This window comes from Oncorhynchus keta, chromosome 17 (assembly GCF_023373465.1).
Source record: "Oncorhynchus keta strain PuntledgeMale-10-30-2019 chromosome 17, Oket_V2, whole genome shotgun sequence".
NCBI classification, from domain to species: domain Eukaryota; kingdom Metazoa; phylum Chordata; class Actinopteri; order Salmoniformes; family Salmonidae; genus Oncorhynchus; species Oncorhynchus keta.
The window spans coordinates 9470095-9483365 of NC_068437.1; the positions used below are offsets into that span (position 1 = coordinate 9470095).

Genomic DNA, 13271 nt, shown 5'->3' on the forward strand with positions numbered 1-13271 from the left:
CAAAAGAGATCTCAGAAGACCCAAGATTAAGTATTGTTGACTTGCATAAACCTGGAAAAGGTTACAAAAATATCTCTAAAAGCCTTGATGTTCATCAGTCCACATTAAAACAAATTGTATATAAATGGAGAAAGTTCAGCAATGTTGCTACTCTCCCTAGGAGTGGCCATCCTGCAAAGATGACTGCAAGAGCACAGCACAGAATGCCCAATGAGGTTAAGTAGTATCCCAGAGTGTCAGTTAAAGACTTACAGAAATCACTGGAACATGCTAACATCTCTGTTGACGAGTCCACGATATGTAAAACAAGAATGGTGTTCATGGGGGGACACCATGACAGAAGCCACTGCTGTCCACAAAAAAACATTGCTGCACGTCTGAAGTTTGCAAAAGAGCATCTGGGTGTTCCAAAATATTCCGTTGACAGGTTAAACTAAAGTTGAGTTGTTTGGAAGGATGGAACACACAGCACTATGTGTGGAGAAAAAAGGCACAGCACACCAACATCAAAACCTCATCCCAACTGTAAACTATGGTGGAAGGAGCATCATGGTTTGGGGCTGCTTTGTTGCCTTAGTCCCTGGACAGCTTGCTATCATCAACGGAAAAATGAATTCTGAAGTTTATCAAGACATTTTGCAGGAGAATGTAAGGCTATCTGTCTGTGAATTGAATCTCAACAGGAGTTGAGTGATGCAACAGGACAATGACCCAAAACACAGAAGTAAATCAACAACAAAATGGCTTCAACAGAAGAAAATATGCCTTCTGGAGTGGCCCAGTCAGAGTCCTGACCTCAACCCGATTGAGATGCTGTGGCATGACCTCAAGAGAGCGGTTCACACTGGACATCCCAAGAATATTGTTGAACTGAAACAGTTTTGTAAAGAGGAATGGTCCAAACTTTCTCCTGACCATTGTGCAGGTCTGATCTGCAACTACAGAAAACATTTGGCTGACGTTATTACTGCCAAAGGATGGTCAGCCAGTTATTAAATCCAAGGGTTCACATACTTTTTGCACCCTGCACTGTGAATGTTTACACTGTGTGTTCAATAAAGACATGGAAAAGTATAATTGTTTGTGTGTTATTAGTTAAGGCTGACTGTGTTTGTCTATTGTTGTGACTTAGATGAAGATAAGATCACATTTGATGACCAATTTATGCAGAAATACAGGTAATTCCAAAGGGTTCACATACTTTTTCCTTGCCACTGTATACTGTAGCCAAGAAAGTAATACTAAGTGTATGTTGTGTAGTAAGGTGTTAGTAGCCCATGTGCCTCACCCTAATAATTTGGTCCCTTTCTCCCCTCATAACTTAGCCTACTGTTCTGACTTGGTGGTGCACATGTAGCCTATAACCTGTTTTCAAGAAATGTAGTCATCACATTTTATAAGAGCTTTAATTTTCTGCTTATATGCCCCCTTTATTTATCATACAGTTTTGACTTGGTGTACAGGGAAAATACTGTAAGAACGGCCCATGTTCTGAATTCTGTCACTGTACATTTCAAAAGTGCTGAACAAATAATTATATTGATTACGTCCGTCCTAGCTCGGATTGCCTCTTATCCGCTCATTTTCCCCTTATGCCATAGTTTGCACATCTCAATTGACAGTAGACCCCCATTTGTTTAAGTACGTCAGCAATATCAGCTATGTTTTTTTTAAAGGCAGTAAATGAGGCTGAATGAACTGTTTCGCTGTTAGACAAGGCTCAGTAAGGATAAACTCCATGGTGCTGAAAAGAAAGCTCTGCTGTTGGGACAACAATTTGTGGGCACCGTTTGTCACCATTACAGTGCAATTAATGTATTGTTTTAGTGTTGTGTAGTGACTTTGCTGGCATGCATCAAATATATATATATATTTTTGCCCCACCAAGATGTACATGCTAAAATTACCCTGATGTGTTTTACTATCTCCTGCCTTAGTATACAGTAGACTCTGAGATTAAATATGCTATGATGTCGGCTCCTATCACAAAGCAATACTGTAGCCTACCCATGATGTTCATTGTATTATGCTGCTTTGTGATCTCCTAACCAACGGTAAATGCATCTGTTAGGCCTACATTTTAATGTTTTTATTAGCCCTAACATTATTATAATTCCCGTGCATTGAAACGCCTCAATTCTCCCCTTTAAATAACAATATTTGCTTGCAGTACAGTTAATCAACCACTAGAAGTTATGTGTTCTGCGTTCTCTGCATGAGTGAGTGCACGTAGTAGATGGACCGTAGAGATCACAGTAGTAAGGCACACAAAAAAATGCAGGAGGCGGGGAACAGTAAATAAATAAACCAGTGCCCAGCGCCGGTGGATGCTCAGCGCAACAAGTTCGCTTGTTAGTCAGCCCGAAATTTCATCTACTCGGTGCTCCTGCCTTTGTGTTTGACAGCTCGACAACTCTGACAACCGCTTTTCTCCTCTTCCAGTCTTGTCTACCATTTTCCCTTTACCCACGGACTTCTTCCTTTAGCGGACGATTAGGTGGACATTCGACCCTAATTTCTCTTCCCGGAGTCCGCCGCGGAAATGATATACTCGACAGCATATCTACCCAGTTTCCACGGTAGGTTCTTATCCATGTCGAGACCGCAGACATGGTCAACGACAGGCAGATTTATTTCTGCCTCGCGTTCCTGTCACTGTATTTATTTACCCGTTATTTTACAAGATAGACAAGTGAATTGGTTAATATGACCGACGGTTGAAAGGTAATGGACAGGTGATTCAAGTCGGACAGTAACATTATTATTATGTTATTACATAACGGATAGGTTAGTGCTTGGCCATTCAATGATCCATTTGAGTGACATAATGCACATCTTCGACACTCCTGCCACTGTGCTGTGGTAGTCTATGCACTCATCCTGTCATTCGTCCGTGCCAACTTTGTGCACAGTTCCTCTAGGACAATGGAAAAAGGTGTGCAGAGAGAGATTTCCAGTGTGCTGACAATGTGAAATCATGGCTGCTAAAATAGACTTGCTCGGTTCTCAGTAGTTTCTACTTTGGGAATGGAAAGTTGTCACCCAGCACATGATAGCACATGATGTTCCACTCATGGCTACGTCAGATATGGAGTTGGGTTATTATGATTCGTTTAGCCAACAGCCCCATGTACGTTTAGTGTCTGTCTGAAAGGTAATGCCATGCATTTTTTCTAATGGTTCGTGTCAAACGGGTCATGCAATTCCAGAGAGTGGTTAATAATTAGACACAAGTGCGTTTGATTCCTTTTGGCATACTTTTGTATATGTAGTGTAGCTTCCTCTCTGATCTCCATGCAACCGCTCATAGACTGAACCACGTGATTATTATTCGCCCCATCTGACACAATGTATCATCCAGCTGCAACATGTAGCCCAGTGCTCCCTTGGCCTTGCGTATTATGAAAGACTTCAAATAAATCGTGTTGACGGCATTGAAAAACCATCCTGTGGCTTTTTCCAAATACCGCGGTGTACGGTATATGCTGTATGTCGCCCAAGCCTATCACACAATACCAATTACAGCCATGACAATTGTAAAGCTGTCTTTATTGAAAGGTTAAACAGGTTAACATTGCCTATGGCCCAACCTCTATTATGAGTGTCTGAAAGAGATGGATCCATTATTCTGTCCCATTTATAATGGGGAATAGTCCGTTTTATTGTACTTGTATTGGAAATGAAAGATGCTAATTGAGCACTGCAGGCTATGTTTGGCCAGCCTAATATTCTGAAGTGAAGTAGGTTGGGCGCTTCAAAGAGAACCCATTTCTAAAACTGTGGACACGGCTCTCGGCAGCGAGGTAATTTACATCTCAAGGTTCTGTGTCCGCTCGTGTTGTAGATATAACGGCTGTCTGAAAGTCGTGGGCGAAGATGATACTTTACTAGTAAATGATTGAATTCGTTACTACTGACATTGGATCATGTGGATATACATTCCTTCTTGCTTGCCAGGCAACTTCCTTAGACCTATCCACCACACAATGCCCCCTGTCTATTGGTATGCATCTCCCATAATGACTGATTTACTGTGTGGCCTGGTGTGATGTTGTTTACAGTTTCCGGTCCACTAGGCTGAAGCCAAAATCTTCATCTAGGGGGAAATGGTTCCCCTCCACAGAGTTTGAGACAGGCCGTTTCCCCCTAGCGTTGTTTGGAATGGACTCCTCGTTTGGGGACAGAGAACACAGAAGGGATGAGATCACTCGAGGACACTTTTAAACAAGAGACCCATTGAAGGAGGTTTAGAAGCATTCTGGCTCTGATTTGGGGTCAGTAGCAGCACTACAAAATATAACTGTTTGTGTTTGTTTAGTTGTAAAACCGCCGCCCCTTGAATGTCTTTTGGACCCCTAAAGTTACTAGTCGTTAGAACTCCCGAAGAGCAGCCATGATCTATCGTTCGGGTGAGCACTACTTTATTTTGTCTTCTGGGGGCAACAAGTTATGACGGAAGAGAAGCTGCATGTGTCTAACTATAGTTGACAAACAAATGGCCTAATAAATGTTGGATATTTGGTATAAAGCCTCGTTTGTTCCTTTAAAAAATGTTGTTTTAACTTTAGTTTATTTGGTAAATATTTTCTCAACTCTTCTTGAACTGCGCCGTAGGTTAAGTGCTTGTAAGTAAGCATTTCACAGTATTGTCTGCACCTTGTTGTATTATAATACGGCCTACCAAATGTCGGAAATGATCAGCAGAAACTTTTCTAAAATAGGGGTGAAAGTAGCCAGGAGGCTTTACAGTCCAGTACGGAGTATCAGCAAAATCCATGATTATGGAATTATTATGGTGGATTTAACTGCGCAGGTGCCCTACTTTTCAAAGTGATTGGTTTGACAATCAGATGAAAACATCACACAACAACCATGATATGCGAAACCTAGCCTGCGCAGACCACACAAAAACAACAGTAAATGCGCTAAGATGTTTACATGCGACAGTATCCCGTCTAAGACCAGGCATCTTAACCGGGTTTCTCATAACCGGGATACAAGCTTTTTTGGGGGGTTATTGGGATATGATGTTTATATGCGTCAAACTCAAAAGCAGAATACTTGAGTATCCCGAATAATAATGAGATATTGGTGTGCATGTAAATGTGGTCAGTGGTCACCATAATACCCTGCAAGTTATAATCAGCCAATAAAGATCAGGCAGTTGAGCAAAAAATAAAAGACATATCTTGAAATAAACATGGACATTAATCCGATTGGTATTTGACCGTTAACTTGCAGTGTTGATGGAGTTGTTGTAGCTTGCTTGCTAGCTTATTCCATCCCCATACACCATGCTAAATCCAAGTGGCCAGTTTGTTTTGCATGGCACGTTTAAAAAAAATAATCTACTAGCAACATAACTTGACAAAACTCTTTGGGCACTTTAGTATCTACTTCCCCGATTCGCCTCCATCACCGAAGCCACCAGCAGGCTGTTCTTTTCTTGACTTCAAAGCCGCAGTGTATTGTTGGTATACAAGTTTTTCGATAAATGTCATTCAAATTGCGAAAACAGAAGTATTTTTTTTATAAACTTTTGCGCAAAAAAAAAAGTTTTGAAGGAATATAATCAGTCGACGTTGTTTTAGATTTGTGGAATATATATTGTGCAACCTTTCCTTTAACAGCACAAGTGAGTCTGGATTATTGATAAAATCTCTGAATGAAATATACTTTTAAACATCCAGTGGTTGTTTTTAATATTGTATCTAGATCATTTTTAACCATCATCGCAATGCTAGCCTGGTCCTAGATGTCTGTCGATCTCTGTGTGACAATGACCATGGGAGTTGGCAAGACAGCACACACAGATCTGGGACCAGGCCATCTCAGTGCACGTTACTCTGATCCTGGCGGAGCGAGGACGCCAGACAGCACACACAGATCTGGGACCAGGCCATCTCAGTGCACGTTACTCTGATCCTGGCGGAGCGAGGACGCCAGACAGCACACACAGATCTGGGATCAGGCCATCTCAGTGTAGGTTACTCTGGTCCTGGTGGAGCTAGGACGCCAGACAGCACACACAGATCTGGAACCAGGCCATCTCAGTGTAGGTTACTCTGATCCTGGCGGAGCTAGGACAACAGACAGCACACACAGATCTGGGACCAGGCCATCTCAGTGAACGTTACTCTGATCCTGGCGGAGCTAGGACGCCAGACAGCACACACAGATCTGAAACCAGGCCATCTCAGTGTAGGTTACTCTGATCCTGGCGGAGCGAGGACGCCAGACAGCACACACAGATCTGGGACCAGGCCATCTCAGTGTAGGTTACTCTGATCCTGGCGGAGCGAGGACGCCAGACAGCACACACAGATCTGGGACCAGGCCATCTCAGTGTAGGTTACTCTGATCCTGGTGGAGCTAGGACGCCAGACAGCACACACAGATCTGGAACCAGGCCATCTCAGTGTAGGTTACTCTGATCCTGGCGGAGCTAGGACGCCAGACAGCACACACAGATCTGGGACCAGGCCATCTCAGTGCACGTTACTCTGATCCTGGCGGAGCTAGGACGCCAGACAGCACACACAGATCTGGAACCAGGCCATCTTAGTGCACGTTACTCTGATCCTGGCGGAGCTAGGACGCCAGACAGCACACACAGATCTGGGACCAGGCCATCTCAGTGCACGTTACTCTGATCCTGGCGGAGCTAGGACGCCAGACAGCACACACAGATCTGGAACCAGGCCATCTCAGTGTAGGTTACTCTGATCCTGGCGGAGCTAGGATGCCAGACAGCACACACAGATCTGGGACCAGGCCATCTCAGTGCACGTTACTCTGATCCTGGCGGAGCTAGGACGCCAGACAGCACACACAGATCTGGGACCAGGCCATCTCAGTGCACGTTACTCTGATCCTGGCGGAGCTAGGACGCCAGACAGCACACACAGATCTGGAACCAGGCCATCTTAGTGCACGTTACTCTGATCCTGGCGGAGCTAGGACGCCAGACAGCACACACAGATCTGGGACCAGGCCATCTCAGTGCACGTTACTCTGATCCTGGCGGAGCTAGGACGCCAGACAGCACACACAGATCTGGGACCAGGCCATCTCAGTGCACGTTACTCTGATCCTGGCGGAGATAGGACGCCAGAGAGCCAGTCAGTCACCAAGGGGCTTACTGAACTTCAGAGAACATGACGCTTTGAATAAAAGTGGGAAGAGAAGAGCATGTTTCGCAGATGAAACCAGGAGATACCTGGTCTGGGGAGTCACCGGGCATTCACCTACACTGACCTCAGATCCAGTTCTTCCTACCTCACTGGCAAATTAGGAGAAAGTTCTAGAAAGGACAGATGGAGAGAGCAAAGTTGTGTAACTAATCAAATGAAAATCTTACCAAGCTCAGCATATACACAGTGTACAAAACATTAGGAACACCTTCCTAATATTGAGTTGCACCCCCTTTTGCTCTCAGAACAGCCTCAATTAGTCGGGGCATGGACTCTAGAATGTGTCAAGCTTCCCACAGGGATGCTGGCCCATGTTGACACCAATGCTTCCCACAGTTGTGTCAAGTTGGCTGGATGTCCTTTGGGTGGTGGACCATTATTGATACACACAGGAAACTGTTGATTAAAGTGGATGTAACAAGTGACATGAATAAGAGATCATAGCTTTCACCTGGATTCACCTGGTCGGTCTATCATGGAAAGAGTTCCTAATGTTTTGTACACTCAGTGTATCTAAGGACCTCTGCACCAGGCAGTGTCAGAGGAAGGCCCCAAAAATGGTCAAAGACCTCAGCCACCTCAGTCATACATAGACTGTTCTCTCTACTACCGCATGGCAAGCGGTACCGGAGTGCCAAGTCTAGGACAAAAAAGCTTCTCAACAGTTTTTACCCCCAAGCCATAAGATTCCTGAACAGGTAATTAAATGGCTACTCAGACTATTTGCATTGTGTGCCACCCCCCCCAACCCCTCTTTTACGCTGCTGCTACTCTCTGTTTATCATATATGCATAGTCACTTTAACTATACATCCATGTACATACTACCTCAATTGGCCCGGCCAACCAGTGCTCCCACACATTGGCTAACCGGACTATCTGCATTGTGTCCCACCACCCACCAACCCCTCTTTTACGCTCCAGCTACTCTCTGTTTATCATAAATGCATAGTCACTTTAACCATATCTACATGTACATACTACCTCAATCAGCCCGACTAACCGGTGCCTGTATGTAGCCTCGCTACTGTATGTAGCCTCGCTACTGTATATAGCCTCGCTACTGTATGTAGCCTCGCTACTGTATATATCCTCGCTACTGTATATAGCCTCGCTACTGTATGTAGCCTCGCTACTGTATATAGCCTCGCTACTGTATATAGCCTCGCTACTGTATATAGCCTCGCTACTGTATGTAGCCTCGCTACTGTATATAGCCTCGCTACTAGTATATAGCCTCGCTACTGTATATAGCCTCGCTACTGTATGTAGCCTCACTACTATATATAGCCTCGCTACTGTATGTAGTCTCGCTACTGTATATAGCCTCGCTACTGTATGTAGCCTCGCTACTGTTATTTTTCACTGTCTTTTTACTGTTGTTTTATTTCTTTACCTGTTGTTCACCAAATACCTTTTTTGCACTGTTGGTTAGAGCCTGTAAGTAAGCATTTCACTGTAAGGTCTTACACCTGTTGTGTTCGGCGCACGTGACAAGTAAAATCTGATTTGATTTCTCAAAGGGGAATACGTTGCTGTAAGCCGTGTATCCGGATTAAATCCGAAAGGAACAGACAGGTGCAGGCATAGACCAGTTGAATGATAGTTTGTTAATGCTCGGGATGTAACACATTTTAAAAAATGAAACCACCATTTTTTAAAATAGGTTTTCCACATGAATTCACAATGCAGCTGCGCTTCTGCCAGCAACAGTTTGGGCCTCACGGTAAGTCACTTTCGGGTGGTTAAGCATTGAACCTGTACTACCATTACCTCAATTCCACCTAGAAAAGTTAGCATTTCGTTCTCATTTACCTTCTCAAAGTAATGTCATACAGGACTTCACCGGTGTCCCTTGCCTTTTTCTGACATTTTCCCAACTGTTAACGACGATGACGTAGAGGCGGAGAGTCGACTCCAATTTAATTGATTTCTCGACTCCTTTTATGCTGACTCCCGGTGTAGACTCTCATTTCTGAGTGTCAAGATTCGAATCCCGCTAGGACTCCACTTCAACGATTCAGTATTTTTGGAACGGAGGAGACTGAGTTGCCGTACTTCTGAAAACGGAAACACGTGCATCTTTCGTAGCGAGCTAGCGAGGGATGAAGAGAGAGAGGGGAGGGGCCACAAGTATAGGCAGGTAGACCGGTGACCGAGTCAGAACTGTGCACGAGGCCCATCTATGGACAATCAAAAGCTGGTTCTCGCAATGGACAGCTGTATCTCTTGTTTGGCTTGCAATGTCTCGCAACTTCAGTCAAGCAGGGCCTATCATCAGTGAATAGGCCAGGATGTTAAGATGCAACACTTTGCTCTCCCAGTCACAGAGTATCTGCGTAAGTGCACGGGTTCGCTTTACGCTGTTCACAGCGTGGTAGCCAGGACACCAGAGCCTCGCACTCTTAGTTGCTGCGGAGATTGACCCACTATACTGTTTGCTTTCTGCATCTTCTCTAATCACAGTGGCGAAGGGTGAAGGTGGTTTATTGGTTGATTTGGCCTTGAGTGTGGAGATCTAGGAGAGTGTCTAAGCACGGCTTTATCGATCGCAGCTTCCACAGTCATGTTGCTGGTGATGCAGGTTAACTGATTTGCCTAGTTAAATATAAAAAAGTATTTAAAAATGTAATAATAATAATATCGCTGAGTCTATATTTAAATTACGCATCTTTCCATTATTGGCCTATCGTCTAGTTAGGCAAAAAAAAATGAAAATAATATGTTTTGTGATAACGGCACTGTTTTTCGTTTAGGAATTTTTATTAACGTTAAGGATCCCAATTTCGTTTTCAAAGTTGTAATGTTCACACCCCTAGTTCCTATATCGTAGTGATCACACTTCAGTGGTCACACATCAACCTGCATCAGGAAGCTGCGATCGATAAAGCCGTGCTTAGACACTCTCCTGGATCTCCACACTCAAGGCCAAATGAACCAATAAACCACCTTCACCCTACGCCACTGTGATTAGAGAAGAGAAATGGGGATGAGACTAATTAGATCTATTTATGTTCCCAGCCACATCACAGGAAATGGGTTTCCAAGAATCAGGGAGCCATGGAAACCGTAGTCGTGGTTTGTCTCGATGGAGCTTGTACCTGTCTTCTCAGGCAGTGTGTGTGTGAACTCCGCAGCTGTTGCAGATAGGATCACATCAGGAGATGGGTGAAAAGGGTGGCCTGGAGAGAAAAGGAAAAGAAGGGAACAGAGAGGCGTCAACTCTTCTTAAAGATGCTGTCCGGGATCTTAAGCACTTACTTCATAACATTTTGTACGGAACATTTCATATGAAATGGATGGCGTAGTACACGGTTGTGCACAATTTTCGAGGGACCTGTTTTTGCTTGTGAGCACTACTTCCAAAACTACCGGGTGACAATATACAAAAGCTCTGGAGCATCACTTCAATGACAGCTGAAGCCGACAGGAACAGGAAACCAGATACACTTATACAGTACGACAACAGACTGACATACATTTTTCACATCTTATCCCATGTTTTTACTCTGAAATACATTTCTGCACATTCACTCTACTATTTCTATCTACGATGTCAACACTATCAGAATTCTGTTCCTATGTATTCATTTTTTTTCTGTTTAGCACAGTTTGAAATTGTGACTCCCTTTTGAAGGCATTCATGTTTGTCTAAGGGAACGGAAAGAATACACTTGCTCACAGATGGTCCGTTTCGCAAACCCTCGCAAGGTCCTCCTGTTTTGTGTGCTACCTGACCTTTTCGCGAGTTAACCTGCACTCCTCATATAGCCCAGGCTGTGTGTTGCACCGGGTTTCTATCGGTTGACCACTAAACGAGGTGTCTCCTCATGTCCACTTTAGAACTCGGTAACGAGAAGAAGAAAATGCCCGACTCGAATGGCCTTTTCTCAGGCTGTTGCCATGGCGACTGAGAGAGGAAAATACCAGTGTGCATAGCGGCCGTACGTGACTGTGTGGCAGAGTGAGATTTTGAAAGCACTGGGGACAAAAGAAAGCCCACTGACAATATGTGCAAAATATGTCCAACACTGTCACGGAATTGCCAAGAGCTTTTTTTTTGTGTGGTGATGCGTTTGGTCTTTTGTTCGAGGGAGGAAGCCTTTGTCTATCCATAGTGCAGGGCCACTGGACAGAGAATAACGAGCCAGGCTTGGCATGCAGTAGAGAGTAAGTTCCTTATATTGCTCCGATCTCTTTTCACTGCCATTATTAAAAAACGCCGCCCTCCCGAAACGTGTAATCTAACCTCATCGTCTCCTGTATTATTTCCCTCCAACAATAAGATCACTATTCCGTCTCGTTTGGCCGTTTCTCTATCTTTGAGGTTGTGGGGATATAAAACTCCCTTTGTGTCCGGACAGTCCGGGCGGGTAGTGCCTGGTGCCAACTCTACCCCATGGCAGTCCCGACTCCCGTCACATTGCAGCTAAAGAAAACACAATGCCAGCTAGTCCTCCGGACCAGCCCTGAGCTTTTCCCTGAGCTGCATTTTGGACATCCTCCAAATGGCACAATGATCTCTTCTTCAGTGTCATTGGGTGAGGTAGCATTGGTGAGGATTGGGAACCTGGCAAGGACTAATTGACTAAGTACAGAATATGGGGTTGATAGACCTAGAGCTGCAAATGCCTCTTCTGCCCTGGTTAAAGTAGGGCTGATCCAGCCCTTTGAATTTGAATGTGAGTGTAGTTATTTACTTTTCACATTGAATCGTGCATTTGTCATTCTCTCATCTCATAAGGCTCACACTAACAGACTCATCAACCTAGTTACTTTTGGCAACTCATGGTGTCTCTGCTGCCTCTCCGTTTGCTGCCACCACACTATTTACACTCTGCATCACTACCTGTCCCCGTGTTTGTCATCTCCCGTTGTCAACTCGCTGTCATGCCATGTACATCCTCTGTCGGCCTATCTGTCTCAATGTAAACTCTCCGCTGCCTGGCACCCCCGGCTGAACCGCCAAGGTTAACCGTTGTCCTTTGACTGCTTGAAAGAATATCTCGTGAATGGGTGTTTTTATCATGTACACCAATGAAGAATGTGGGGTCTTCAGCATCTTCAGAGGAACAAAGTTGAAGTCCTTGAAAGGTTTTTAGGGCGAGAAGGGATTTTGCAGCAGGTGGAGGTTGAAAGACCTGTGTCGCCAATCATGTATGAAACACGGGCTTGAATGGAGACAGGGTCAAGCTCAGTGGTGGTCTTATCTCAGATTCACTTCCGTCTTATCAGCCTTCCTCATCTGCTTGAACCGCATCTGTTCAGCAAAACGGACTCTGTTTTATTCCCTTCAGAGCACTGAAGGGAAGTTGAAACAAGGGTATTTTGTTTAATGTGCCCGCTAATTACTGTTTCTAAATGTGTTCATTGTTCACCCAGTCGAAGGAGTCTACGTGCTTTGCCAAGCTAACGGTTCTGGAGCCGTGCGAGCGGCTTCAACCTTTCTCTCTGCCGTCTTTTCATGATGGCCGAACCTCTATATTTAGTCGTTATCTCCCACACTCCCTCCCTCGCCTCCTTCCCCTTCCCACCTTTTCAATAAGCTGGGCTGTTAGCTGAACTGACAGCCTGATCCTCACATCACTTCTGCGCCCGGCTTGTCAGTTATCACCTACCTTGTCTCTCCGTTCCCAGCCAACCAATCAACTGTCACCTACCTTGTCTCTCCATTCCATGCTAGCCAATCAACTGTTAGCGTGCCTGTCTTCCCTCAGACAGCCACCCAGTCTGCGGTTGTTATTCTCATTAGTGACTTTCTGCTCTCTTGGAGAATGGTATTAGCTAATGAAAGAGGGCTTTGTTGTTTCAGGTCAGGGCCAGTTTAGTGGATTGTCAGGAAACCACTAATGACAAGCAGAAAACCACACTCTGTTGCGGTTGTCTCAACTCGTGAGCAGAACAACTGGAATCCCACAGTTATTAGCGTGTGGATACCCAAAGCTGGTCAATTAATTAGGGGTCCATCAAGGTGTGTGACTTTCACGAAACCAAACGTTTGGTTTGGAGATGACAAAGCTGAACACAGAAGCATGTCTGTTCTACGAAATATATTCCCAAATAAATGTATTCTCAAATA

General features: G+C 44.6%; 1 protein-coding gene across 5 annotated transcripts in view; it reads left to right on the forward strand.

Moving 5' to 3' along the window:
• Window positions 1-2219: 2219 nt before the first annotated feature.
• The window catches only part of LOC118396382 (GRAM domain-containing protein 2A), a 94294-nt gene continuing 83242 nt past the window's right edge, over window positions 2220-13271 (forward strand). Inside the window, exon 1 of one of the 5 annotated variants that reach the window (XM_052465400.1) lies at window positions 2220-2579. Coding sequence is in view for 2 of the 5 variants with exons in the window: in XM_052465399.1 (XP_052321359.1) it covers window positions 11214-11362 (149 nt within the window). In the remaining 3 variants the exon portion in view is untranslated. The other 4 variants (XM_052465401.1, XM_052465402.1, XM_052465399.1 and 1 more) reach the window with 4 other exon arrangements.